The following is a 27,460-nucleotide window of genomic DNA, read 5'->3' on the forward strand; positions in this document are numbered from 1 at the left end:
AACCGGCAACCTCATGGTTGCTAGTCGGGTTCGCTAACCACTGAGCCATGACGGGAACTCCAGTATGAGTTGATTTTAACTAAGGTTTTCACGTAAATCATCTCTTTCTACCCTTACTACAATAGTGTGGCACACATATAAAGCCAGATGCTGTACACTCATTTCCTCAATCTTCATGGAACTCTGGGAACTAAATATCATTCACTGTCATTTTACTGATGAGAACGCTGACTCTCGAAGCAGTTAAATTCTTTGCCAAAGTCCCACAGCTGCAGTCTACCTTTTTTGTCTTTTATTTTCTTTTGTTTAACACCTGCAGCATAGGGAAGTTCCCTGGCCAGGGATCAACCCCCAAGCCGCAGCTGTGACCTACACTACAGCTGCAGCAAAGCTGGATCCTTAACCCATTGTGCGGGCGGGGGTCCAACCCACCCCTCAGCAGTGACCAGAGCTGTTGCAGAGATAACACTAGATCTCTAACCTGCTGGGCCACAGCAGGAACTCCTGCAGCCTATCATTGATAAAATGTCCACCGCATGATGCCAGGCACAGTGCTCAGTTATTTACAGGCATTATTCTCTCATTTATTGCTCCGCATTATCACATGACACCGGTATTCTTATTATCCCCGTTTACAGCTAAGAAAAATAGCTTAGTTCAGAGAGGGTGAGTGACTTGCCTGAGACCACACAGCCAGCAGGTGGCTGAGGCAAGATTCATACAGCTAGCAAAGAGGCAGATCTGGAGCTCAGACTCAGTGCTTCTGAACCCAGGCCAAGGCTCCTTCTCTCATACCCTAGGGCCTCGATCCCTGCCAACCTGTCTGAAACAATCAATGAGAGTCGGGTAGGTCAGAACCTCTCTTTATCGAACTCTTAGGTAGCCACAACCGCCAGGAGAAAATGTTTCCTTCCCCTACCCTTCTCAGAGAGATCTGGATCCACTGGAGGTGGCGGGTGAGAGGACAGGTCGGTGGGGCGGCGCCGGGCGCCAGGCGACGCCACAACGCCTGCGGAAGAGGCTCCAGCTCTCGGTTCCAGTGGCCGAGTCGGGTGGGTGGAGCCGGAGTGCCAGGGTCCCGCCCACTCCTCTCACCCTCCCTCCCTCGCCTCCAGGTCACCGGCCGGCGAACCCACCAGCAGGCACTACCCGGCTGGGCGACGCCGTGCCTGCTCCCGGCACAGCTCTGCGGAGAAGTTGCTCCGCGCACGGGCGAGGCCCTGCGACCTTCCCCTCGGCGCGGGGCTGGCGCAGACCTGGCGCATCCGCGGGGCTCCGACGGCCAGCTGCCCCGCGCCCAGCGTCCGGGGCAGGGGAGGAGGCGACATGGCAGCGCGTGTCGGCCTCCTGCTGCGCACCCTGCCGCTGCTGCTGTGGGGCGGCCTGGACGCCCAGCTCGCCCAGCGCGTTGGACAGGAGCTGCGCAGGGAGGCGGAGGTACGCGGTGCATGCGGGGTGGAGAGGGTCCGCGTGCTGGAGACCTGCCTGTACTTTGCAGTCAGGCCACCCAGGAGTCCCATCTAATTGACCATCGACGTGACCCTCCCCTGTCCCCCGAACCCTTCACGCTTGCACACAAATAGCCTGGGGCAACAGTCTCTCCCCTCCCATCCCACCCCAGACGGAGCCCCAAGCCAGGGCTGGAACCTCACAAGCACGCGGATCTGCTTTGATTTCCCAGGACAAAGGGAAGGGGATAGCGACAAGATGAGACAGACAGGCAACAATTGAAGGATGGGGAACCCCCATACCCCAGCGCGAGTCACTGTCCCTGTCCCGTACCGCTTAGGCTGGGGGAGACTTGGCAGTTCATTCATCCAATGCCGAGAGCCCTCCCTGAATGCCAGACGCTGTGGAGACGCTCAGATTGGTAGGGAGAGGGTGCTGCTGGTCTGCCCTGGCCTGGAACACAGGAACCAGCTCTGGGCTTTCTGGGCTGGTGCTGCCACTGACCAGCTGGGGCTAGTGAGCGCCTGAGCGTCTTCATCTATAGAAGCAGTAAAAGTAGCAGACTCTTGAATTGCTTGTAAGGAGCTTTAAACAGTGCTTCAGTCTGGAAAAGAGGGGGCTGGGAGGTGCAGATGAACCTTAAAGATTTCCGTGTCATTTTCCTCCTTCCAAGACTCAGCTGCTTGGTGTAGGTTGCACAAGGGGAACTTTCTGCCAGGTGGGAGTAGGGCTGAACTTGGGGCAGCTATTTTCTAGGTAAGTGTGATTGTAATAATATACCAGTATCATTTCTTTCTTTCCTAAAGAAGTACCTCTGTGTTCCTATCTCTTCGCAAGATTAGAACTGTGTTGCCGTGAGCTGCAGCATAGGTCACAGATGCAGCTCAGATCTGGCTGTTGCTGTGGCTGTGGTGTAGGCCAGCGGCTACAGCTCTGATTCGACCCCTAGCCTGGGAACTTCCATATGCCACAGGTGTGGCCCTAAAAAAATGCTAGAACTGGGGCTCTGCACTAGTTTAAGGAGAAGGGATGCCCGTGTGTTTTAAATTACTGAGCCCAGGGCCCAGCCCTGAGACTCTTACTCCTCTAAGAGCATCCTTCCTACTCTAAAACTTCCCGTTACGAGCTTCTCAGTATCCTCCCCTCACTCCCCTCTCCTAGAAGAGGCTTACTGAATCTAAGACCCCTGCAGAATGAGGAGGGCCACCTCTGAACCACTCTTCCTTCCACCAGCCAGCTCCCATCACTGCTCTGGAATACTGGGACATGACCCTGCTGCCACAGGGGAGTCCTCTCTCGACTCCTTCACTCCCTCCCCTTCCAAGCACTGGTTTCTTGGTCTGTGTGACTGCTTTTGCGCATTCAGGAATCAAAATCACTTGGTTTCTCTGCATTTAAAGTCTTACAACATGGAGTGCAGGGTCCTGGCCCCAGGAGAAGGCTTCTGTGGACCAAGCCAAGTCTTGTTAAGAGTCCACCCAACTTCCCCCACAAGTTCCCATCCCAGACAATCCTTGACGGGAGAACAGAGACCATAGCTCTGCCACCGGTGCCTGTGGTGGCCCCAGATGGGGAGTTTCATCTTGGGGTGTGCTTGAGAAACGTAATATCTAGCAGACTGAGTCTCTGTCAGTCTATTTAACATACCTGGGAAAAGGGGATTTTTTTTTTAACCTCTGAGAACAAGAAATATTTTAAAGAACTCTGGACATGTGTAATGGGTGTATATGTGCCTCCATGTGCATAAATAAACGTGCAAATTGTTTGTGTGTGTGTGTGTGTGTGTGTGTGTGTCAGTAGGTCTAAGTGTTTCTGTATATGATCAATTGCATGGGCTTCAGTGTCGGAGAGCCCTGTGTGCAAACCAGAGATAAATTATTTAACCTCGGAGCCTCAGTTTTCTTCTCTGTATAGTGGGAGCCAGTCATGCCTATTTTACAAGCTTATAGTGTAGTTTCATAAGATAATGTGTCTGAAGTACATTCCAGGATCAGCGTGGTACCTAGTAGGCGGAAAGCTGTCTATAAAAGGAAGTCGCTCTCAATGTTGTTATTTTAGAAAACAGAGCTTCAGATTAAAGTCCTGGCCTGGTAACTGGCTCTCCTAGAACAATAACACAGGACAAAATATGTACGGCAACTATTTTCAGCATTTGACACCAGGGCTGTAATTCCTAAGAGATGGTGTTGCAGTAACCATGGCTACATTACAAATTTCTTCAAAATTCAAGGAGGTGGAGTTCCCTTCCTGGCTCAGTGGTTAATGAACCCGACTAGGATCCATGAGGATGCGGGTTCAATCCCTGGCCTTGCTCAGTGTGTTGGGGATCTGGAGTTGCTGTGAGCTGTGGTATAGGTCTCAGACGAAGCTTGGATCCGATGTTGCTGTGGCTGTGGGTAGGCCGGCAGCTGTAGCTCCTATTTGATGCCTAGCCTGGGAACCTCCATATGCCGCAGGTATAGCCCTAAAAAAGCAAAAAAAAAAAAAAAAAAAATTCAGTGAAGTAAAATCAGCATTCATTGTGCTCATAGATACTATGGGTCAGAATTTCAAACAGGGCATATCAGGGCAGGTTGCCTCTGCTGTACAGTGTCTGGGATTAGAACCCTCTGAGGACTGTTTACTCACCTGTCTGGACTCACCTGTCTGCCAGTTGATGCCGACTGTCAGCTGGGGGCCTCAGTTCTTCTACATGTGGTCTCTGCCTGAGCTGCCTCTAAACATGGTGGTTGCGTCTCCAGGCTGAGGGTTGAGAGAGAGGCAGGGAAAGAGAGGAGAGTAAGAGAAGCAGAAGTAGAATCCTCTTTGTGACCTAGACAAGGAAGTTGCATGGCACCACTTCTGCTCTACTCTGTTGGCTGGAATCACAAGCACTAGGTCAAGGGGAGGGAACACAGACCCCACAATTGGTGGGAGGAATGTTGAAGTCACACAGTAAGGAGAGCATGCGAATGGGAGATGTTGGGATCATTTAGGGAAATACAACCATCCGTACAAGGGAACCCGCCCAACGTGAGCCCCCTCATCGGCCCAGCTCTGTGCTCAGATTCAGTTCCCTAAGTGCAGTGCAGGGAGCCAGACCCCAAGCAAAGCACTGCAGTCCTGCTGAGCTCCTAAGCCCAGGTCAGAGTTCAGGAGATGGAAGGAAAGAAATAGTAAAAACAAGCCATGTGATCTTAAACGTGTCCCTTCCCTTCTCCAGGCTGCAGCTTCCTCCTCTGTAAAATAAGGGAGTTAAATTTCTCAAGTGACTTTTTTTTTTAACTAATTTTATTTTTTTAATTTTTTTTGGCCATTGTTTTTTTTTTTTATTACTCAAATGAATTTATCACCTCTGTAGCTGTATCATGATCATAATAATCTAATTTCACAGGAGTTCCATCCCACAGTTAAGTGACTTTTAAGATCCTCTCTAGTGCTAACCTTCTTTGGCTTTTCTGGTATGGTTGTATGCCTATGTCTGTGTGTGTGGGTGTGTACATTTTGTCTACCTAAGTCCATGTCTACCCATCCGAATGTCTATATGTATCCCTGGGCCCTGTGCACACGGATTTATGTGTCCCCTGTGTGTGCACAAAGGAGTAAGATTGAGGGCTTTCTGGAGTGGGCTTTGCCTGGGAGGGACTAACTGCTTACAAAGCAGCTTTGTGAACAAGATCCTTGCTGCCACTTAGGAAAACTAGGGCTGCCCACAACATGAGTGAGTAGGAAGAGCCTCCGATGCTGAGTTGCAAGACTGAGAGTTAATAACTGATGTCATCACCTTGGCCCCCCTCCCATTCTCAGCCAGACCCTGTCCTATTCTTGGGCACCACAGACTGTCCCAAGGGACTGATCTACCCTGCATCGCTTGGACTTTATTTAGAACAGCCAGGCAGTGGGTCCAGGACCTGCCTTCCACTCGGTGGTCTATGCATATATGCATAGCTACTCCCAGGGTGCCAGTGCAGCAGAAAGCTGGGAAGTCTGTCTCTCTGGAGAGACACTGGAGCGTCTGTGGAGTATCCGCCCCCAGATACAGCGTCTGTTTCTCATACCCCAGAGCCATTCATTTGACTTTTTGTGAGTCAGAAACCCAGAAGCCAGGGTGTGAAAGCCATTCCCAAGAACTCAGCTCAGTGACTCATGGGTACAGAGTGAATAGAAGTGCAGGAGAGGTTCTGAAGGGTCTCTGAGGACCACAAGTTGATGGAAAAGCAGTTGTCAAGCCAGTCTGAAAAACCAAGAAGTTTAGTAAAAGCTGGGTGGTAGAAGCACGAACGTAGGAGAGACCATTGGACAATGTTCCCTAAACCCGGTCTTGGTTACGGCATCATTTTGTGCCTTAAACTTCGCCCCACACCTAGGGAGGACCACGAGGCCATACGCTATGGTTATTTGGCATTAGAAAAAATATGACATGGAGTCTGGATGGAGATTAGCCAGCAATGTTTTCCAAGTTCCTTAAGGCTGGAAAAGAAAAGAAGGCACAGAGATTACAGTAAGAGGTATCTAGGTTACACCCAGACAGACTTTTGTGAATATGGCGAAAGGAGAAGAGGAAGGGAGCCAGACAGAAGGGAAGGGGAGGTCCTTGCCCAAATAAAGGAAAGGGGCCGAGCTGGTCCCACTGCTCTGAGGCCTTCAGGAGGTTCCAGCAGTCAGAGAGCAACAACAATGCAGCCTGGAAGCCAATGTTTGTCTTGGTGAAGAACATACTTGAGTCCTGCTGAATACCGGTGGCCTGTCAGAGGGCCCCTTGGGGTGTCATAGGAGTCATGACCCCAGCCTGTGTTGAAAGCTGGAGTCCCCTGTCCCAGCAGCCTCCCTCTGTTCCACCCTAAGTCCTGTTGGCAGAGGAGACAGAAAGAATCCAGCTAGAAACACCCCCCAGTTTTACCTTTTTTATATTTGAGGACCATGTCCCCATGGAGAGAGCAGCTTGGACCCTGCTTTTTGAGTTTTAAAGCCTCTGAGTTACTTGCTTAAAAGGGAAATAAAACATCTGGGGTAAGTGTCAGGGAATTTAGATTCAAGTATGAGACACTGCACTCCCTGGAGACTCGCTTTCCTCATCTTTTAAATAGGAATAACAGGAGTTCCCACTGTAGTGCAGTGGGTTAAGGATCCGACTGCAGCGGCTCAGGTCCCTGCGGAGGCACTAGGGTCAGTCCCTGGCCTGGGACAGTGAGTTGAGGATCCGGCGTTGCTGCAACTGTGGCCTGGGTCACAGCCGCAGCTTGGATTTGATCCCTGGCCCAGGAACTTTCATATGGGTATGAAAAAGGAAATAAAATAAAACAAAATAAAATAGGAATAACAACACCTGTCCTGCCTATGTTCTTGCAAGGTAATTAAGAAGCTCAAAGTAAGATACCCTGAAAAGCTCCACAATAGGCAAGAACTCACTGTGCTCCTGATTACCTGATTAGAAAACATTTGTGTTTCTAGAACATGCCAAGGCAGAAAGCCATCTATCAGCCCCCTGCATCTTGACTTGGCTAATAATGCTACAGATGTATTGGATGAAACATATGAGATACAGAGTCACTATGGAAAGACTAAAATCATAATGAAACATGAGCTGGAATAAATCATAAGGAAATCAACTTGGTTTCTGCATGAGCTTGCCATTTTGCAATTGTTTGTTCTTGGTTTTGTTTTTTCTGCTGCAACTCTTTGATATGGAGGATGTCACATCCACTGCGTGGACACCCCTCCTAAACTCAGCTGCCAGAAGTCCCTTCCAGCAATAAAGTTCTATGACCAGGAAGGGAAAAATATCATAAAGCATTCCCCAAGTTCCTTCTTACTGGATTTTCACTACATTCCTGAGAAATATAGACCAGTGTTCCTACCCTCGTTTTATACTTTGGGGCACAGAAGGGTTAAGTCACTTTGTCAGAGTTCACACAGCCAATCAGTTGCAGAAGCAAGGCTACAATACTAGAAGGAGTTGGAGTAGATCTTAGCTCTAATCCAAACCCCTCATTTTATAGAAGAAGAAGCCAAGGCCCAGAGAGGCCCAGGACCTGCCTAAGGACACGCAGTGCGCAGCAGCACCAGGAATAAAACTCAAGACACTCAGTCTAGAGTCCTTGCGCTGCCGGGCCAATGACTCAGAGTTCTGGGATCCACTTTGCTACACCTCATCGCTAATCTTGCCCTGCTCAGAAATGGCCAGAATTTCTCCTTCCTTCAGGCCCTGGATGGGCCGGGCTCTACACGCCCTCCCAGAACAAGTCAGGGTGGATAAAGTACCAGAAGCTCCGGAATTTTTTTTTTTTTCCTCCTATTTTAGGGCTGCACCTGTGGCATATGGAGGTTCCCAGGCTAGGGATCGAATTGGAGTTGTAGCCACCGGCCTACACCACAGCCACAAGCAACTCAGGATCCAAGCCACGTCTGTGACCTATACCACAGCTCACAGTAACACCGGATCCTTAACCCGCTGAGCCAAGCCAGGGATCGAACCTACATCCTCACAGATCCTAGTCAGATTTGTTAACCACTGAGCCACAAAGGAAACTCCTAGAACCCCCAGAATTCTGATCCCTCTCAACTGTCAGGGTCCGGGGAGAACCATTTGCATTTCCTGCAGGCAGCACAGCCACTCCCAGGGCTTTTGCAGAGGCAGCTCCTCAGGAAGGTGGCCCCAGCCCTGACCAAGTGGGTGAGGCAGGTTGGCACAAGCTTTCAGACCTGAGCAGGGTGAGTCACTGGATGCGGCCCGGCCCTCCAGCTTCCCCTCCCTGCGGCTCCAGCCCTGGGCTCCCCGGGAGAGAGGATGGGTGGAGGAGAGGGAGGAGAGAGAACCTGATGCCAGGCAGAGAGGAGCAGGCTGGGTGAGGCCTCCATGAAGAGGGACAGGGGTGATCCCAGCTGGAACTTGGAGAGTCCCCAAGACATCCCGATCCTCTGGGTTCTTTGGCCCTGGGATCCCTCTGATACACTGTCACCTCCCCCACACTCCTGCCCTTCCTCCTGCCCTTCCTCCCAGGCATCTCTCTCGCCTTTGCTGGGGAAACAGAGGCAAGGCAGATGGGCACGTAGAAAGGGTTAGGGACAGCTTCAGGAGTGGAGGGCACCTCAATCCTGCTCCACCTCACCCTGGGATGAGGGTCTGCCTCCACGCAAAGGAACTTTAGGGTGCTCAGCACTGACAGTATTAAGGGGCCCCTTCCTTGTAATTAAAACCATTTAAAAATACATGTAGGAGTTCCTGTCGTGGCACAGTGGAAACGAATCTGACTAGGAACCGTGAGGTTGCGGGTTCGAGCCCTGGCCTCGCTCAGTGGGTTAAGGATCTGGCGTTGCCGTGAGCTGTGGTGTAGGTCGCAGGCATGACTCAGATCTGGCATTGCTGTGGCTGTGGTGTAGGCCGGCAGCTGTAGTTCCAAGTAGACCCCTAGCCTGGGAACCTCCATAGGCCACAGGTGCAGCCCTAGAAAAGGCAAAAAGACAAAAAAGAAAAGAGAGAGAGAGAGAAAAATAAATAAAATACATGCACATTTGTTCTCTTGTGGCTCAGCAGGTTAAGAATCCAATTGCAATGGCTCAGGTCGCTGCAGAGGTATGGGTTCAATCCCCGACCAGTGCGGTGGGTTAGAGGATCCAGTTTTGGATTCAATTGAATCTGGCAGCTCAGATTCAATCCCTGGCCAGGGAACTTCCATATGCCACGGGTTTGGCCATTACCAAAAAAAGTTTAAAAATATGTGCACATTGGAATTCCTGTTGTGGTTCAGCAGGTTACGAATCCGACTAGTATTCAGGAGGATGAGGGTTTGATCCCCGACCTTGTTTAGTGGGTTAAGAATCCAGCGTTGCTGGAGCTGCAGTGTATGTCACAGAGGTGGCTTGGCTCTGGCGTTGCTGTGGCTGTGGCATAGGCCGGCAGCTGCAGCTCTAATTTGACCCCTATCCTGTTAACTTCCATATGCTGCAGGTGAGGCCCTAAAAAGTAAAATAAAATAAAATGAAACAAAACATGTGCATGTGAAATATAAAATAAGTATAAGAGAGTTAGGTCTTAATAATCTCCACTATGACACCTCAGTGCTTTTATGGAAATTTAAAGTGTCAAATTCTTAAAATTTCTTTTTCTTATTCTTTTGGTGTCTCTTGGCTGGTGTCCTGGACTCTTGCTCATTTTGCCTCCTGGAAATTCAGCTCCACCTTGAAACCCACAGGGTCCCAGGGACGAGTCAGCCCAGGACTTCCCCACTCAAGGACCCCTGAAAAAAAGCCTCCGCCCCTATCCTGCCCTCCACCCACCATGCCTGCCAAAGTACAAGGCACGGCAGCCCAGCCAGGAAACAGGAGACGCCGCTAGTCAGCTAGTGAGCTTCCCCTCTCACCTCCCCCTCTGACCAAGGCTTCATAGTTCCAGAAGCAGGGCCAACTCCCTGATAAGGGCTGGGTGGGTTTGGGGGGAGGAGCACAGGGAGTGCCAGTCTATTGGCCTGTGACCCAGTGTCTCCAAAGTCACTCCCTCAGCAAAACTGCTTCTAAGGAAACATTAATTCCCGGACTTCATTTAGTTATTCAGTTAGTTTTGTCTTTTTAGGGCTGCACCCACGGCATATGGAAATTCCCAGGCTAGGAGTCAAATCAGAGCTATAGCTTCTGGCCTACACCACAGCCACAGCAACGCCAGATCCTTAACCCACTGAGCAAGGCCGGGGATCGAACCTGCATCCTCACGGACACTAGTCAGATTTGTTTCCGCTGGAGCCACGATGGGAACTCCCTGACTTCCTTTAGAAAGCCTCTCTGTCCAGCCTCACTGAGCAGGAGGGAACCACGGGAGAGAACCAGGCACCTGGCTGGGATGAGGCACGTCTGAGACAGAACACCTGAATTGAGAACAGAGGTGCAACTGCCTTGTTTGGAGCACTTCCCTTATATATTTTTTATTTATTTATCTTTTTAGGGCCACACTCGAGACATATGGAGGTTCCCAGGCTAAGGGTTGAACCGGAGCGACAGCTATAGGCCTACACCACAGCCACAGCAACTCAGGATCCCAGCCACATCTGTGACCTACACCCCAGCTCACGGCAACGCCGGATCCTCACCCCACTGAGCAAGGCCAGAAATCAAACCTGCGTCCTCATGGATGCTAGTCAGCATCACTTCCGCTGAGCCATGAAGGGAACACCTATATTTTTATTTTTTTAATTTATACTTTTTATTTTTAGGCTGCACCTGAGGCATATGGAAGTTCCCAGGCCAGGAATCGAATCCGATCCAGAGCTGGACCTACGCTGCAGCTGCAGGCAGTGCCAAATCCTTTAACCCCCTGCACCAGGCCAGGGATTGAACCCACACCGCCAAAGCTGGATCCTGAACCCGGTGCTCCAAGGCAGGAACTCCAGCACTTCCCTTATAAATGGTTTGCATTCCAAAAGTCTTTTGTTAGTTTCCCCTCTAAGGTAAATCAACCAGATCAACTGTTTATTGAGCATTTACTGTATGCAGACAACAACCGTTAGATGCCCATTGCTTTCTTTAATCCTTCTGAGGATCCTATGGGGTTCTTCCCGTTCTCACACTGTGTGTGAAGAAACAGAGACTGGGAGAGGTTATGTAATTGGTCCCTGACCACCCAGTAGAGTCGTGGTTGGGAACAGATTTTTGATTCCAAGCCCAGTGGCTATTCCATGACGTTGCACTACTTCGAGCAGTAAAGAGTCTTCCAGATTCAACCCCTAGAACGCCTTTAATCCATTATGCATCCCCAAACAGTGTACATTTGCAAAGGGAATGAAGAAAACAATAGTGCTGAAATACTAACAAATTAGCTCAGAAAAACTGTAAAAATGAACTTGGAAAGAGTTTGTCTAGAATAAGTGGCTTTCTTTTCTTCAGGGCCGCACTCATGGCATATGGAGGTTCCCAGGCTAGGGGGTCTCATCAGAGCTGTAGCTGCCTGCCTATGCCACAGCCACAGCAATGCAGGATCTGAGCCCAGATGGCTTTCTTTTTTTTTTTGTCTTTTTGCCTTTTCTAGAGCCACTCCCGCGGCACATGGAGGTTCCAATTGGAGCTGTAGCCACCAGCCTACGCCAGAGCCACAGCAACGCGGGATCCGAGCCACAGCCGCATCTGCAACCTACACCACAGCTCATGGCAACACCGGATCCTCAACCCACTGAGCAAGGCCAGGGATCGAACCCACAACGTCATGGTTCCCAGTCGGATTCGTTAACCACTGAGCCACAATGGGAACTCTGATAGTGGCTTTCTTTTTTTTTTTTTTTGTCTTTTTGCTATTTCTTTGGGCCGCTCCCCCAGCATATGGAGGTTCCCAGGCTAGGGGTCGAATCGGAGCTGCAGCCCCCGGCCTACGCCAGAGCCACAGCAACGCAGGATCCGAGCCGCATCTGCAACCTACACCACAGGTCACGGCAACGCCGGATCGTCAACCCACTGAGCAAGGGCAGGGACCGAACCCCCAACCTCATGGTTCCTAGTCAGATTCGCTAACCACTGTGTCACGACAGGAACTCCCGTGGCTTTCTTGAGAAAAGGATGCGGAGGTTGCTGGAGACGTATATGTAATGCAATCCACGAAAAGGAGGCAGGGCTGCTTGCAAAGGCTTAGGTGCTTGTCCATCCCCGCTCTGTGTCTGGCTTCATTCCCAACTTGCCTTTTCCTTGAGCAGCAGCTATGATTGGAGTTGATCTGAGTTAAGAAATACAGCAGGAGGAGTTCCTGTCGTGGCTCAGCCGAAAAAAATCTGACTACTAGCATCCATGAGGGTGCAGGTTCCATCCCTGGCCTTGTTCAGTGGGTTAAGGATCAGGTGTTGCCATAGCTTCGGCTTAGGTTGCAACTGTGGCTCCGCTCTGATCTCTTGCCTGGAATCTCCATATGCTGTGGGGCGGCCAAAAAAGAGAAGAAGGAAGGAAGGAAGGAAAGAAAAGGAAGAGAACAAGAAAGACAGAAAAGAAAATTAATCTGGATAGGTAACATAGCAAGAAGGCGTAAAAAATGAAGAGTCTGTGTAAGAATTAAGCAGCCAAAGGACTTTTTTTTTTTGTCTTTTGTCTTTTTGTTGTTGTTGTTGTTGTTGCTATTTCTTGGGCGCTCCCACGGCATATGGAGGTTCCCAGGCTAGGGGTTGAATCGGAGCTGTAGCCACCGGCCTACGCCAGAGCCACAGCAACGCGGGATCCGAGCCGCGTCTGCAACCTACACCACAGCTCACGGCAACGCTGGATCGTTAACCCACTGAGCAAGGGCAGGGACCGAACCCACAACCTCATGGTTCCTAGTCGGATTCGTTAACCACTGCGCCACGACGGGAACTCCCAAAGGACATTTTTTTAATCCATGGATGGGGCCTTACCAGTGAGAGGAGCAAGCCAAGTGCATAATTTCTCTCGAGGGCGGGACCGGTGATAGGTATGGACGATAAGTCACACACTTCTCTCTACTGGCCTCCAAGAACTATATCCAGTTTGTCACTGGCAGCCTGGCATCGAGTCCGGGTTCTGACTTTGATGCCAGTGTTGCTAAAATATCAGCTGCTTCTCTACCCCAATGCCAAATAGAAACTCAGAGCTAGAGTTGGAGGAAACAGAAAAAGTAGATTTAATTGCCCAGCTAAGGAGTTCCTGTTGTGGCTCAGTGGTTAACGAATCCGACTAGGAACCATGAGCTTGCGGGTTTGATCCCTGGCCTTGCTCAGTGGGTTAAGGATCCGGCATTGCTGTGAGCTGTGGTGTAGGTTGCAGACGTGGCTCAGAGCTGGTGTTGCTGTGGCTCTGCCCAGCTAAGGGAGGAACACAGCAGGCTAGTGCCTCAAGGCCTTGCTGCTACACCACCCACTCCCTCACCCCCACCCCCCGCCCAGGGTGGGTAGTGAGGAGTCTTAGAGTTTTTAAAGAGCAGAGCTTGAGGAGCTCATGGACATTTTCCTGATTGGTGGGTGGTGAGGTGACTGGGAGTCAGCATCATCAACCTTCTAGTTCCCAGTGTCTTTGAAAAACTAACTTAAAGGTCTTTGCTGAAGGGCTGAACGGTCATTATTCTGTCTTGCTTGACTGTTTTCCTTTTTCTCTGTATTTCCTCCCTTCTCTGATTAAATTGATTCTCTGACTAAAGTTTTTCTATAGATAAAAAGGCAGGTAGAGAAGTTCCTTTTGTGGCTCAGTGGTTCATGAACATGACTAGGATCCCTGAGGATGCGGGTTCAATCCCTGGCCTTGCTCAGTGGGTTGGGGATCCGGTGCTGCCATGAGCTGTGATGTAGGTTGCAGACACGGCTGGGATCCTGCATTGCTGTGGCTGTGGCTGTGGCTGTGGCCAGCAGATGCAGCTCCAATTCGACCCCTAGCCTGGGAACCTCCATATGCTGCAGGTGCGGCCCGGAAAAAAAAAAAAAAAAAAAAAAAGGCAGGTGGAGGACATGAGTGGGGGTCCACTCTGGGAAGACCTCATAGGGTCCTGCTTGGTTACCCCAGGAGTCCTCCTGTTACAGCTCATAGACCCTGTTGGGACAAAGGGTGAGACTGAGCGTGATATATGTGCTGCGGATCCTTGGAGACCCAGGGAGGGGAAAGAGTGCCATCCCGTGGGAAAGGCTGACGTTTCTCTCTCCCCCAGGCGTTTCTGGAGAAGTATGGATATCTCAATGAACAGGGCCCCCAAAGTCCCACCTCCTCCTTGCGATTCAGCAAGGCCATCAGGTAGGATGGAGGGCTGTTGGCGGGGCTGGAGGGCAAAGCTTGGGTCACCTCCCTCTTCCTCCTAGAAGGCTGGTCTCCCACATGTCTGCAGGGGGTCGTGCTCCATTTCTCCCTCTCTTGCACCCAGTGTCCTCCAGTCTCCAGGGAAGCTCCCCCTGCCCTTACCCACCACCAGCCAGCCTCCCACCATGGTCCTTTATCTCAATTCCTCCGAACAGGGAGTTCCAGTGGGTGTCCCAGCTGCCCATCAGCGGCGTGCTGGACCCAGCCACCCTGCGCCAGATGATGCGGCCCCGCTGCGGGGTGGCAGATACCAACAGCCAGTCACCCTGGACCGAGAGAGCCAGTGCCCTATTTGCTGGACACCAGGCCAAAATGAGGCGTAAGAAACGCTTTGCGAGGCAAGGTGAGCACTGTTAAAACCTAGCTAGGGTGGGATTCCCCAGCATCCTCAAGTCCCGTGGCCAGAAAAACACATTTCAGCCCCAGACTGGGCTCTACCAGGAACCTCCCTTCTCTAGGGCAGGCAAATAGGACCTCTCAACTCAAGGGTCACATTTGAGAACACAGACATTGAAATCAGAATTATGCCTACAATGATGAATTTTCATTGCGCAAATATTCTCCAGAGCAAAGCCCATCAAGCCCACTTAATCCCTTGATCAATTTGCTTTGTAGGGAAGTTAAACCAGTGCCAACATTTCCCATTCTGTTTGAAGTCATTTTCATCAGAATCAATTCTTTTTGCATAACAATTATTTGACAAAGATGCCGTTGGAGTTCTCTTATGGCGCAGTGGATTAAGGATCCAGCGGTGTCACTACAGCAGCTGGGTCACTGCTGTGGCACAAGTGCAATGCCTGTTCTGAGAACTTTCATTTGCTGTGGGCACAGCCAAAAAAAAAGATGCAATTCATCTATCAGCTTTATTTTGTCTACAGCACATTTTTTACTTTATGGAAATAGAATTCACATATACAGGAGTTGCCATCATGGCGCAGTGGAAATGAATCCAACTAGGAACCATGAGGTTGCAGGTTCGATCCCTGGCCTCACTCAGTGGGTTAAAAATCTGGCATTGCCCTGAGCTGTGGTGTAGCTCGCAGACGTGGCTCGGATCCTGCATTGCTGTGACTGTGGTATAGGCCAGCAGCTGTAGCTTCAATTTGACCCCTAGCCTGGGAACCTCCATATGCCACAGGTGCAGCCCTAAAAAAAAGCAAAATATAAAAAAAAGAGTCCACATATACAATTTACCCACTCAAAATGTACAATTTGGTGGATTTTCGTACATTCACAGCATTGTGTAACCATCGCCACAATCTAATTCCAGAACATTTTCATCACCTTGAAAAGAAACCCTATGGCCCCAAAAGAACCAGTCACTCCCATTCTCCAGCCCCTGGCCTCTGGCAGCCACTAATCAGTCTCTTCTCTGATGTGTCTGTTCAAGACATTTCGCACATTGCAGTTTCTGCCGTCATGATTCTCCTTGTGTAATTTGCGTTTTTTTCCTTCCTTTCTCTTCCTCCTCTACAGTTTTCTTTGTCCAAATCCAATCATCTAGGGTCAAATGTTAAGATTTACAAAGGAGATTTGTTAAATCTTCGTCAATAACAAGGTTTACAGTGTGTCATTTTAACATCTTGTTTGCACGAAGTCTAATATTCTCTGATCAATTTTCCCAGTTTTCAAGATTTCTTTTTTTTCTTTTTTTTTTTTTTTGTCTTCTGTCCTTTTTAGGGCTGTACCCGTGGCATGTGGAATTTCCCAGACTAGGGGTTGAATTGGAGCTGTACCTGCCGTCCTAGGCCACAGCCACAGCAATTCGAGATCTGAGCCTGTCTGCGACCTACACCACAGCTCACAACAACGCTGGATAGTTAACCACTGGGCAAGGCGAAGGATCAAACCGGAGTCCTCATGGATGCTAGTCAGGTTCTTTAACCGCTGAGCTACAAAGGGAACTCCTGGAGTCCATTTGTGACTATAGAATTGGAACATCCCTTTTGCACTTAGAAGCTCCTGCCAAGGCTCCTCCCCCCCATCTCATTGTCTGACGCTGATCCCTGGTCCAGACAGCAGTGGCCAGGCTAGACAGAATTTCCCTCTTGTTCACAACATGAACCACAGCAGCTTGACTTTACCTCCTGGGTGGGAGGACATTCCCTAGAAAGGAGCTGACAGGCACTGAGCATTTCCTACGTCTTAGAAAGAAAATAGAATGCATACTGAGCCGTTATGATGTACCAAGCATGGTTCTAAGTGGATTAACTCATTTAATCTGATGACAACCCTATGAGACAGGTACCATTATTATCCTCGTTTTACAGATGCGGAAAATGAGGGACAAAGGGCTTGGGCAACTTTTCCAGGGCCACATGGCCAAGGCTTCTTGTTACTGGGAGGATTAAGTGATTGCCAGATGTGAAAAACCCCAGGACATGGGCAGATGCTTTTAAAAAAATGATGTGGATTCCTGGGCCAGTGACTTTCCATTATGTGGCGGAGTGCTCTGCTGATGAAGTTGAGCTCCAGGGTTGCCAGATAAAATACAGGAGGCCCAGTTATATTTGAATTTCAGATGAACAAATCATTGTTTTGTTTTCACATACTCAAAAAATTACTTGTTGTTTATCTGAAATTCACATTGAGCCTAGGAATGCCATATTTTCATTCGCTAAATCTGGCAACCTCATTCCAAGCGCCAGGTCCCCTCTGTGCCAACAGAGCTGATCTTCAGATGCCCTGGCTCCCTCCCAGCGCTGGTGGGGGGTAGGGGCACGAGGGGGTATCTGGGGTGGAAAAGGAAGGAGCAGGGATACTTACTGAGCCCCCATCCCATGCCACCAGCTTCATGTTGCTCTTTCATTGGCTGTGTCACTTTTACCAGAAGGTCTTAGCAACCCCACTTTGCAAGTAAGGAACCTGAGGCTTGGAGAGAGGCTATGACTTGTGACGAGAGGTTGTAAGCAGAGGTACTGGGGTTTCAAAACCCATCTTTTCTGCCCAGTATCAGTTACCTGATGGGAATCAGGACTCCAGGGTCTGTCCCTCCCCCGCAAGCAAGGAGTCTAGCTCTCTGCCCTTCCCCATCTTCTTCTTTTTTTTCTAGGGCTGCACCTGCAGTATATGGAGGTTCCCAGGCTAGAGGTCTGGGCCTCTAGCCGCCAACCTACACCACAGCCACAGCAACACCAGATCTGAGCCCCGTCCTCCACCCACACCGCAGCTCACGGCAATGCCGGATTCTTTTCTTTTCTTTTCTTTTGTCTTTTTGTCTTTTAGGGCTGCACTGGCAGCATATGGAGGTTCCCAGGCTAGGGGTCAAATAGGAGCCGTAGCTGCCGGCCTACGTCACAGCCACGCAATTCAGGATCTGAGCTGCCTCTGTGACCTACACCACAGCTCATGGCAACACCGGATCCTTAACCCACTGAGCGAGGCCAGGGATAGAACCCATGTCCTCATGGATGCTAGTCGGGTTCATTAACCACTGAGCCACGACGGGAACTCCCAAATGCCGGATTCTTTAATTTGCTGATGGAGGCCAACTCATGGATACTAGTTGGGTTCTTAACTCCCTGAGCCAAAGCAAGAATTCCCTTCCTCATCTTCTTTTTCTTCCCTCTTCCCTTTTGGATTTTGGAGTGAGGGCGTGGGGAGGGCAGTGCCAGGTGCTACCTTGGCCTGCCAAGCCAGGAGTTTGGGATGGCCTAAATCGGCTACTCTGCTCCAAGGACACAATTTAGAAAAAGACAAGGGCCAGGGCTGCTGGCAAGTTGGTCCCTTCCTCCCTGGCAGGCCCACCAATGACCCCCCTCCCTGGCTCCCCTTCCAAGGAACATGAGTTGTTTTGTCTCAATACCTGTTCTTATTTGTCCTCTGTAGCCTCCCCACTCCTTGCCCATGGAGAGACGGGCCTCCCCAGCCACAAAGAGGCAGAAGGAGCTGCCTCACACTTTTCTAGAAGCTTGAAAGTTGGGGAGGAGAGTCTGAAAGTTGGTCACCCATAGCAGGGTATGCAAGAGCCCAGCGCCAGGCTGTCTGGTGCCTGGTGAAGACTTAACAATTCTTTTTTTTTGGCCACCCCAGGGCATATGGAGTTCCTGGGCCAGGGATCAGAGCTGAGCCACGGTTGCAGCCTAAGCTGCAGCTACAGCAATGCCAGGTCTTTAACCCACTACGCCCGGCCAGGGATCAAACCTGCATCCCAGGGCTCCCAAGATGCTGCCAATCTACTTGCACCAGAGAGGGAACTCCCTTTTTCTTTTTCTTTTCTTTTTTTTTAAAGACTTAACAATTCAACGAAGTGTTACTGGCACATAATGAACCCTCAGGCAGCCCCTCTGGACTCCAGGCCTTCCTCTGTCCTCCTGACCTCCCTCCCTTCCTTAGAATCCTTCCCTCTCCCCTCCCTGAGGCTTGGTCCCTGGCTGGGAGCGGTTGGGTGGCTGCCAGGTGCAGGCCCTGGGAGGCAGCATTGCCTTGAATGGAGCTTGGCTCAGGGGTGGGAGAAGGGACACGCCCCTCTCCCACTTCCATGGATGGTGGGGGCAGGGACAGGGCGCTTGGCTCTTCTGCTCTCTGGAGAATTCTGGAGAATTTCAGCTTGTGCAGAGTCCCTGCTTTGACCTACAGGAGCGATGTTTAGGCACATTTATAAGCCTTGAGTCTTAGCAAACGTGCCTGCACCTCTGTGTGGTATAAATTAGGGCCTAGGCTCGGGCCTCCCTCTGCTGCTCACACATTCGGAGTCCCTTCCTTCTGGACTCAGTTTCCCCCCAAATAGAGCAGAGAGATGGATAAAGAGATTGTCGTGGTCTGCGTACACGGGTCAGAAGGAAGAATTTTCTGGCATGGCAAGGTGAAGAGAAGAGACAGACGCTGCTAGGGCAGTGGGACAACTTCCTGATAATCAGGGAGAACCGATAATGAGCGCGGGGTCCTGTCTGTTTTTATAACCCAGGGAGAGGAGAGGTCTCGCGATACGCGTGCTGACCTGCTGATTGGTTGGGAAAAGAGGGGTCTTACGGATACACTTGCTGGTTGGTTGGGAGCATATAATGCCTCATAGGGCGGGGTGAGGAGTGGGCCACATACTTTTCCTCGTAGGGGGCAGGAAGGAGAGGGTCAGGGTGTTCAAGGTGGGGGAGGGGGCATTACAATGAGAGGGGTGAGGTGATGATACGGGTCTGGTAATTCTTGTCTTGGCCAGAGGCTTTGAGTTCAATCTCCTTGAAGAGGACTTAAAGCCCAACAAAGATGGCCAAACGTCCATGATGTCACTCCTCCTGCCTGGCTCAGGCAAGGCTGTCACTAGGACCAAAGGGCAGGAGGTCTGAACCTTGACCTACCCCCCAAGGGGAGTGGGGGCTGCATCTTCGGGCCAGGCCTCCTGGCACAGCTAGACCTTCCCTGCCCTCACATGACCTATGCTCCAGGGATTCTGGTCCATTTGAGAAACTGAGGCCAAAAGCCAGCATAATTCTCCTGTGTTCCCTGGGCCCAGGAATCCTGCCTCCGAGCTCTGAGTCTCCCACTTGGAGGGCACAGTCTCAGCCCCTGAACTTGCAGGGCTCAGAAATAACCCACGGAAAACTCTGGAATCTGGGCTTTGGGGCACCCTGGTCCTGGGGGCATGGTGAGCTGCAGAGGGTTGACCCTGGGGCTCGGGCAAGAGGCCAAAGTCTTAGGACTCAGGGAGGAGCTGAAGTTTTAGGCAAAGGAATAGGAACTCTTAACTAAGTGGAGATGGAAAAATTTCTCTCGGTCAGTGACAAAACACACCCTTTGTTCTTATTTGTTTTCACCTCAGAGCTCTGCAGAGTCCCTGAGGAAGTGAGGGGGAGGGCTGGGGTCAGGGAAGGCCCTCGAATAAATGCGTCTTGTGGTCTCTGGTCTGCAGCAGGCCTGCAGTGCAGGAAAGGAAGGCGGCAGGTGGGGGTGGGGTGGAGAGGAGGAAGGGGGAGAGGACAGGCACCTTCCCTACCCCCACGCAGTAGGCAGGGGCTGGCATTTGCTGCCAGCCAGAGGCCATGCCTGGTTTTCAGGCTCAGCCCAGGCTGTGGGGAAGATGACCCTGTCATGTGGGACCTCCCCAGGCCAAGCCACTGGACTGAGGACTGTGCAGGACCAGGGTAGTTCTGTCAGTCTCAAAACAGTGTCTCTGCAGCCAAACTGAGGGCGGGGGGCGGGGGGGGGTGCATGATTCCTAGGACAAGGGCTGGGTCTTCTCCATCAGATCAGGGACCTCCTGGAGGAGGGCCTAGCTCCCCATCAAAAGGGTCCACAGGCACCAGCCCCAGGTTCTGTAGCGGGTGTGACTGACACAGCCTCTCTGGGTGACAGGCACCAAGTGGTACAAGCAGCATCTCTCCTACCGCTTGGTGAACTGGCCTCAGCACCTGCCCGAGCCAGCAGTTCGGGGCGCTGTGCATGCCGCCTTCCAGCTGTGGAGCAACGTCTCAGCGCTGGAGTTCTGGGAGGCCCCAGCCACAGGCCCCGCTGACATCCGCCTCACCTTCTTCCAAGGGGACCACAACGACGGGCTGAGCAACGCCTTCGACGGCCCAGGTGCTGACACAGAGCCTCTCTCCCACCTGGTGGGAGGGAAACCTGACAGTCCGGGGAGGGCGGTGGAGCATTCGCTTCCCCTTTAGCTTGGCCACACTGCAGCCCCCTCCAAAGAGCCCTCAGTCTCCCCATCTGTAGACTGTTACCTGCTTCACCCATGAAGTCACCTGAGACATTGATAGCCATACCTAGGTGGAGGCTGGTAGCTAAGACAGTGCTGTCTGGGACTCAGGGCTGTGAGTGGGGATAGGTCTTTTGCCTCAGTTTATATCTTCTCTCTTTGAAAGCTTTCCTGGGAGTTCCCGTCGTGGCTCAGTGGTTAACGAATCCAACTAGAAACCATGAGGTTGAGGGTTGGGATCCTGGGCCTTGCTCAGTGGGTTAAGGATCTGGCGTTGCCGAGAGCTGTGGTGTAGGTCGCAGACCCGGCTTGGATCCCACTTTGCTGTGGCTGTGGTGTAGGCTGGCGGCTACAGCTCCGATTAGACCCCCTAGCCTGGAAACCTTCATATGCCGAGGCAGCGGCCCAAGAAATGGCAAAAAGACAAAAAAAGAAGAAAAAAAGAAAGCTTTCCCTCTGTTTCCCAGGATTACTGTAAGGGTTAAAAAGAAAGGGCTAACATGACTTTAACAGGGGGAGGCATACTCAACATTCGAAGCATATATTCCTCCTACACATGGCCGGCTCTCCATGCCCCAGGAGGCTCCCCTTAATGTCAGCCTCCCGACTTTGGTCAGTCCCAGCTGACCTGGGCTCCAAGAAGGCAACGCCAGAAGGACCTTTAACAGGCTTCTAGGCCAGCATCGTGGCAGAGCTATTTGCCGCCCCCAGCCCTGTGGCAAGGGGGGCCCTGGAAACTGCAAAATTGATATGGTCCTACAAGCTTGAGAAGCACTGATCAGCCCAACTCCCTCTGCTCATTCCTAATGCAAGCAGGGAAGTAGAGAGCCACAGAGGCTCTGGCAGAGAGAAGGCGAGAACCAACGAAGGCAAGACTATATATATCCTTCTTAAGAAACTATACCTATGCAGAAATACACCCAGCACCCAGATCAAAAATCAACATTACCAATTATGCCCCCTTCTGGGGTAAAGATTATCCGGATTCCTAGATCTTTTTGAAAATAACAGTAATTACATAGTAGGCAGCAAGTATTACATCTAACATTCACATGTACACACACGCCTTTTTTTTTTTTTTGTCTTTTTAGGGCCACACCTGCAGCACATGGAGGTTCCCAGGCTAGGGGTCAAATTGGAGCTGTTGCTGTCAGCCTATGCCAGAGCCACAGCAACACCAGATCTGAGCCACGTATTCGACCTACACCACAGCTCACGGCAACGCCGGATCCTTAACCCACTGAGCGAGGCCAGGGATGGAACACTCAACCTCATGGTTCCCAGTCGGATTCATTTCTGCTACTCCGCGAGGGGAACTCCCACACACACCTTTTTAATCCTCAGAACAAACCTGGGAGGAAGAACCTCATTACAGTCATTCCCATTTTTCAGATCTAAAATCTAAAAGTTAAGACACAGAGGGGTTAAGCTATCTGCCCAAGGTCACACAGCCAGTAGATAGTTAAAACCAGCGTTGGAAGCCAGGCCATTTGACCTCCTGCTCTATGAACACCACGCTGCCTCTTTGGCGTCCAGACCCCACAGTCGAGTCATCTGTTCATTGCTCTACACTTCAGCTGCTGCCAGACTTAATTAGGAGGGACGTTACCCTGCAGAAATCAGCCACACACACGCCAATGGCATTTGCACAGGAAGGTGTGGGATTTGCGGGTGTCACAGGCGGCGGCGGCGGCGGCGGCGGCGGCGGCTCCGCCCTGACTCTCCACGCCGCCTGCAGGGGGCGCTCTGGCGCACGCCTTCCTGCCCCGGCGAGGCGAAGCGCACTTCGACCGAGACGAGCGCTGGTCCCTAAGCCGCCGCCGAGGGCGCAACCTGTTTGTGGTGCTGGCACACGAGATCGGCCACACGCTCGGCCTGACCCACTCGGCCGCGCCACGCGCGCTCATGGCGCCCTACTACAAGAGGCTGGGCCGCGACGCGCTGCTCAGCTGGGACGACGTGCTGGCGGTGCAGAACCTGTACGGTGAGCACCCCACCCCCGCGTGCCCGCCCCCGCCCCCTGTGCCGCGGAACCCCCAATGCGCCGACATCGGCTCTTCACATAGCATCCTCCATCCTAACCGCAGGAAGCTGGCCTTCCCCTCACTGGTCCTTCCTAATCCTGAAGCTTCAGGCTCATCTCAAATATGAAAAAGCTCAGTTTCCTGCTCAGGTCCACTCCCAGGCCTGGCCTCTCTCACCCCAACCAATCCCTGCGCGCAGCCCGACGTGGCGTTCCAGTTCCTGATTCCTGCTCAACCCTGGCCGCCACCCAGACCCCAGAGTCCTCATCCTGCTCCCGGTCCGATCGATCTTCCCCAAACATCCCCCCCCCCATGATGCTAATGCCCACTTTGTCCCCAAGCCTGGGCCTCTGCCTGGCGGTGGACTTAGACCAGGTCCTCTCTCCCGGAATGAAATGGCCAGTGCTGCTGCCCAGACACTCACCTGGATCCGAGGGCGCCTCAGTCGCAGGGCTGGGTGCCTTGGAGTGCGTGATGCGGTGGGCAGGGCCAGGAACCCTGGGATCAAGTCACCATTCCATTCTGGATTAGCGGTTGCTCTTGGGCAAAGCATTTCCTCTTTTAGAGTCCTCAGTTTTACCTTCTGGAAAAAAGGGGAGGTGGGGAATAATTGAAGCCCTCCTTACGTCACAGGACTATTGTTCTAGTGGGTATGAACATGCTTCGGAGCCTAAGCAACCTACACAAATGTAGTAATAACAGCTGCTATTGCATGACTGCCATGGGCCAGGCACTTAACGCACCAAGGAGGTATCATTTTATCCACGAATGAGGAGAATGGAGCTCAAGAGAGGTCAGATAACATGTGTAAGGTCACACAGCTAGGAAGTTGCAGACCAAGATTCAGGAACTGGTGCCCAATTCTAAGCTTGTTGGACTCTGCCTCAATCTCGTGAGTGAAGTACAGTGATTTTATTTTTATAACTGCTGTAATTATCACACCTGGGCCCCTGAACTCTGTCCTCATGCCATCTGCATTGTCCAGGACTCAGAGAAGAGGATCTTTTGTTTTTCTTAGTTCCAAACCCTTGTTTGGAACCCCTACTCCAATTTGACCTTAGTGGGTTCCTCTTTCCCAGACGGTATGGTAGGAAAGAGGACTTCTGGGTTTGGTGCTGTGGTTAACACCAACAACCAAGGGCAACTCAACCCCCACCCCTGCTCTCCTTCCCCGCCAAGTCAGACAATCAAAGGAACCAAGGGGAAGGTCTTGAGCCCTCGACACAATCAATCAGTGTGTATTCTCTTCTGCTTCCCTCCATCCCCATGAAGGGAAGCCCCAGGGGGGCTCAGTGGCCACCCAGCTCCCCGGAAAGCTGTTTACTGACTTTGAGGCCTGGGACCCCCACAGACTCCAGGAAAGACTTCCTGAAACCCCGGGTCCTAAATATTGCCACTCTTCCTTCGACGCCGTCACTGTAGGTAAGATGGTGCCACCCGTACCTTTCCCGCTCCCAGGGGTCACCAGAGCTGGAGTACAAGGTGGGAGGAATGAATTATAAAATCCAGAAATGCCCGAGTCACAAGCATCCTGCAGGGTAGCGAACCCATGCCAAGCAAAACGCTGCCTCCTCCTGCGCTTTCCTCTCTGCCCCAAATGAGCACGTTGCGTCTCTCTCGCCAGTTTGGGGAGCTGGGTTCTAGAAAAGCACCTTGCCTGGAAGGAAGGAGGGAGGCTGATGGTCGCTCCTTAACTCTCTCTTGTTCCTGGGCAGACCGGCAACAGCGATTGTACGTTTTTCAAGGGAACCAGTTCTGGGAGGTGGCCGCCGACGGCAACGTCTCAGAGCCCCGCCCACTCCAGGAAAGGTGGGCGGGGCTGCCGCCCCACATTGAGGCTGCAGCGGTGTCCCTGGAGGAGGGAGACTTCTACTTCTTCAAAGGTACCAGCCCTGGGGCAGATGAGAGAATTGAAGCCTAGAGAGGGGAGCTGTCCTGCCCAAGGTCAAAAGAGGGGAGAAATCTTGATTCCAGTCTGAACCTGTGCCAGGGACTCTCCCGGGAGATTCCTTTAGTGATGGAATTAGGGGGGTGGGGATGGTGTCAAGGTTGTCCCAGGCAGAGACGATGGGAGAGTTTCAAAGAATCTGCTTTTTTGTTTTGTTTTGTTTTTGGGTTTTTGTTGTTGTTGTTGTTGTTTTTGGTCTTTTTGCCTTTTCTAGGGCCGCTCCTGTGGCATATGGAGGTTCCCAGGCTAGGGGTCTAATCGGAGTTGTAGCTGCTGGCCTGCCTACACCACAGCCACAGCAACTTGAGATCCAAGCTGCGTCTGCGACCTACACCACAGCTCACGGTAACACCCGATCGTTAACCCACTGAGCAAGGCCAGGGATCGAACCTGCAACCTCATGGTTCCTTGTTGGATTCGTTAACCACTGGGCCACTCCCAGAGAAGAATCTGGAGGGAAGCAGGGGATGGCTCTGAGCTCTGCCGTCCAACCAAAGAACATACCTTCCTTGGAATCCTGGCTGTGTGAGGCTGGCCTGTCACTTAACTCTGGGCACTTGAATTCATTTTTTTGTTTTTTGTATCTTTTTAAGGCCGCGCCCATGGCAAATGGAGGTTCCCAGACTAGGGGTCGGACCGGAGCTGTAGCTGCCGGCCTACACCACAGCCACAGCAACGCAGGATCCAAGCTGCGTGTGCAACCTACACCACAGCTCACGGCAATGCCAGATGCTCAACCCACTGAGCGAGGCCAGGGGTCAAACCTGCGTCCTCATGGATACTAGTCAGGTTCATTAACCGCTGAGCCATGACGGGAACTCCTGAATTTGTTAATTGGGGAAAATAATCCCTTAGGTTTTGTTGGGGAAGGAGGATTAAAAGAACATAATGTCAGGGTGTTCTCCTGTGGTTCAGTAGGTTAAGGACCTAACAGTTGTCACTGCAGCAACTTGGGGTCGCTGCTGTATTAAGGGTTCGATCCCTGGCCTGGGCACTTCCACGTGCCTGGGGTGCTGGCTGTTAAAAAAAAAAAAAAAACGAACGTAATGTCTGAGTTATATGCAGCATATGTTGCGTAAGAAAATAGTATTCAATCGTTGATTTCACAAATACTGAGGCCCTTCTACAAACTCCGTTGGAAGTGTTGGGATACAGTAGTAAACTAAACAAAAATCCTCACCCACAGGCCTCTTGGTAGTAACGGTCCTGGAGCAAGCCCCTGGCTTTCTTGTTACTCACGGGCCAGGGGGCGTGCTTCCTGCCTGGGGTGGGGAGGCTCCTTCAGCGCTTCCTGCCCCCTGCTGACACCTGCTGGAAGTGGAGGCCACAACTGTCCTGCCTCTACTGGTTATAGCTGATCCCTTTTATTATTTTGTTTTATTTTATTTTATTTTTATTTTTTGCTTTTTTTAGGGCCACACCTGCAGCACATGGAAGTTCCCAGGCTAGAGGTCAAACCAGAGCTGCAGCTGCCAGCCTACACCACAGCCACAGCAACGCAGGATCCAAGCCGCATCTGCAACCTACACCACAGCTCATGGCAATGCTGTCCTTAACCCGCTGAGGCCAGGGATCGAACCCACAACCTCATGGTCCCTAGTGGATTCGTTTCCGCTGCGCCACGACGGGAACTCCCCATAACTGATCCATTTTAATCACAGCAGTTAACCACCTTGGACTCCAATATTCCTGCCTCTCTCCTCAAAAAGCAACATGGGGGGACAGAGGTGGGGTACAGGACCAAAGGGTGAGAGCCGCCAACTCACCCTGGCTCTCCCAATGTCCCACAGGGAGTCGCTGCTGGAGGTTCCGGGGCCCCAAGCCAGTGTGGGGCTCCCCGAAGCTGTGCCGGGCAGGGGGCCTGCCCCGCCACCCTGACACAGCCCTCTTCTTCCCTCCTCTGAACCGCCTCATCCTCTTCAAAGGCGCCCGCTACTACGTGCTGGCCCCAGGCGGACTGCAGGTGGAGCCCTACTACCCCCGAGGCCTGAAGGACTGGGGGGGTGTCCCTGAGGAGGTCACGGGCGCTCTGCCCAGGCCTGACGGCTCCATCATCTTCTTCAGAGACGACCGCTACTGGCGCCTTGACCAGAACAAACTTCAGGCAACTGTCTCGGGCCGCTGGGCCACAGAGCTGCCCTGGATGGGCTGCTGGCACGCCAACTCTGGGGGCGCCCTGTTCTGAAGATGCCCCCCCACCTCAAAGTGAATGGCTGGTGCCTTCACCATCAACTTGTGTCCCCTGCCCCAAGGGTGGACTCTGGAAGCCTCTGAGCCTCCCTGCAGAAGCCCAGGCAGGCAAGTTTCTCTGCATTTGTTCCCTGGAGAATGTCTTGATCAAAGACTGATCTTTGTGGGGACACTCCAATGAGAAGCCAAAAAGGGTCCCACAACCCATGGCCCTTTTCCCAAGGACTGTTTCCAACCCCAGGCCTTGGGGATTTTGTTTCTTCACCTAAAGATGCAATTTCTGTCCCTGAGGCCAGAGCACAGGGCAACCAGGAAGGATGCAAAACTCAACGGAGAGGCTGGTATCACTTTGCAGGACTGTCCCTTCCCCTCGGACCTCCTGGCTCAGTCCTTGAAGAATTGTCTTTTTTTTTTTAGGGCCGCACTCTCGACATATGGAGGTTCCCAGGTTAGGGGTCGAATCAGAGCTACAGC

The 27,460-nt window shown here is 51.8% G+C and overlaps 1 protein-coding gene across 1 annotated transcript; it reads left to right on the forward strand.

Moving 5' to 3' along the window:
- The first annotated feature begins 1,099 nt into the window (after positions 1 to 1,099).
- Positions 1,100 to 27,122, forward strand: MMP28 (matrix metallopeptidase 28). The gene is made up of 8 exons (XM_047757219.1): positions 1,100 to 1,437; positions 14,045 to 14,127; positions 14,346 to 14,533; positions 20,479 to 20,703; positions 22,563 to 22,808; positions 24,121 to 24,270; positions 24,564 to 24,731; positions 26,587 to 27,122. Exons 1-8 carry the CDS (start codon positions 1,327 to 1,329, stop codon positions 26,979 to 26,981), a joined length of 1,566 nt encoding a protein of 521 aa, XP_047613175.1. The 5' UTR covers positions 1,100 to 1,326; the 3' UTR covers positions 26,982 to 27,122.
- Positions 27,123 to 27,460: the final 338 nt, after the last annotated feature.

Source organism: Phacochoerus africanus, chromosome 14 (assembly GCF_016906955.1).
Source record: "Phacochoerus africanus isolate WHEZ1 chromosome 14, ROS_Pafr_v1, whole genome shotgun sequence".
Classification (NCBI taxonomy): domain Eukaryota; kingdom Metazoa; phylum Chordata; class Mammalia; order Artiodactyla; family Suidae; genus Phacochoerus; species Phacochoerus africanus.

Excerpts from the sequence above, each read along its gene's own strand:
- MMP28 (XM_047757219.1), top strand. The coding sequence starts at position 1,327 with ATGGCAGCGCGTGTCGGCCTCCTGCTGCGCACCCTGCCGCTGCTGCTG. Across the intron at positions 20,704-22,562 it reads CAACGCCTTCGACGGCCCAG|GGGGCGCTCTGGCGCACGCC; the intron begins GTGCTGACACAG and ends CGCCGCCTGCAG. Across the intron at positions 22,809-24,120 it reads GGCGGTGCAGAACCTGTACG|GGAAGCCCCAGGGGGGCTCA; the intron begins GTGAGCACCCCA and ends ATCCCCATGAAG.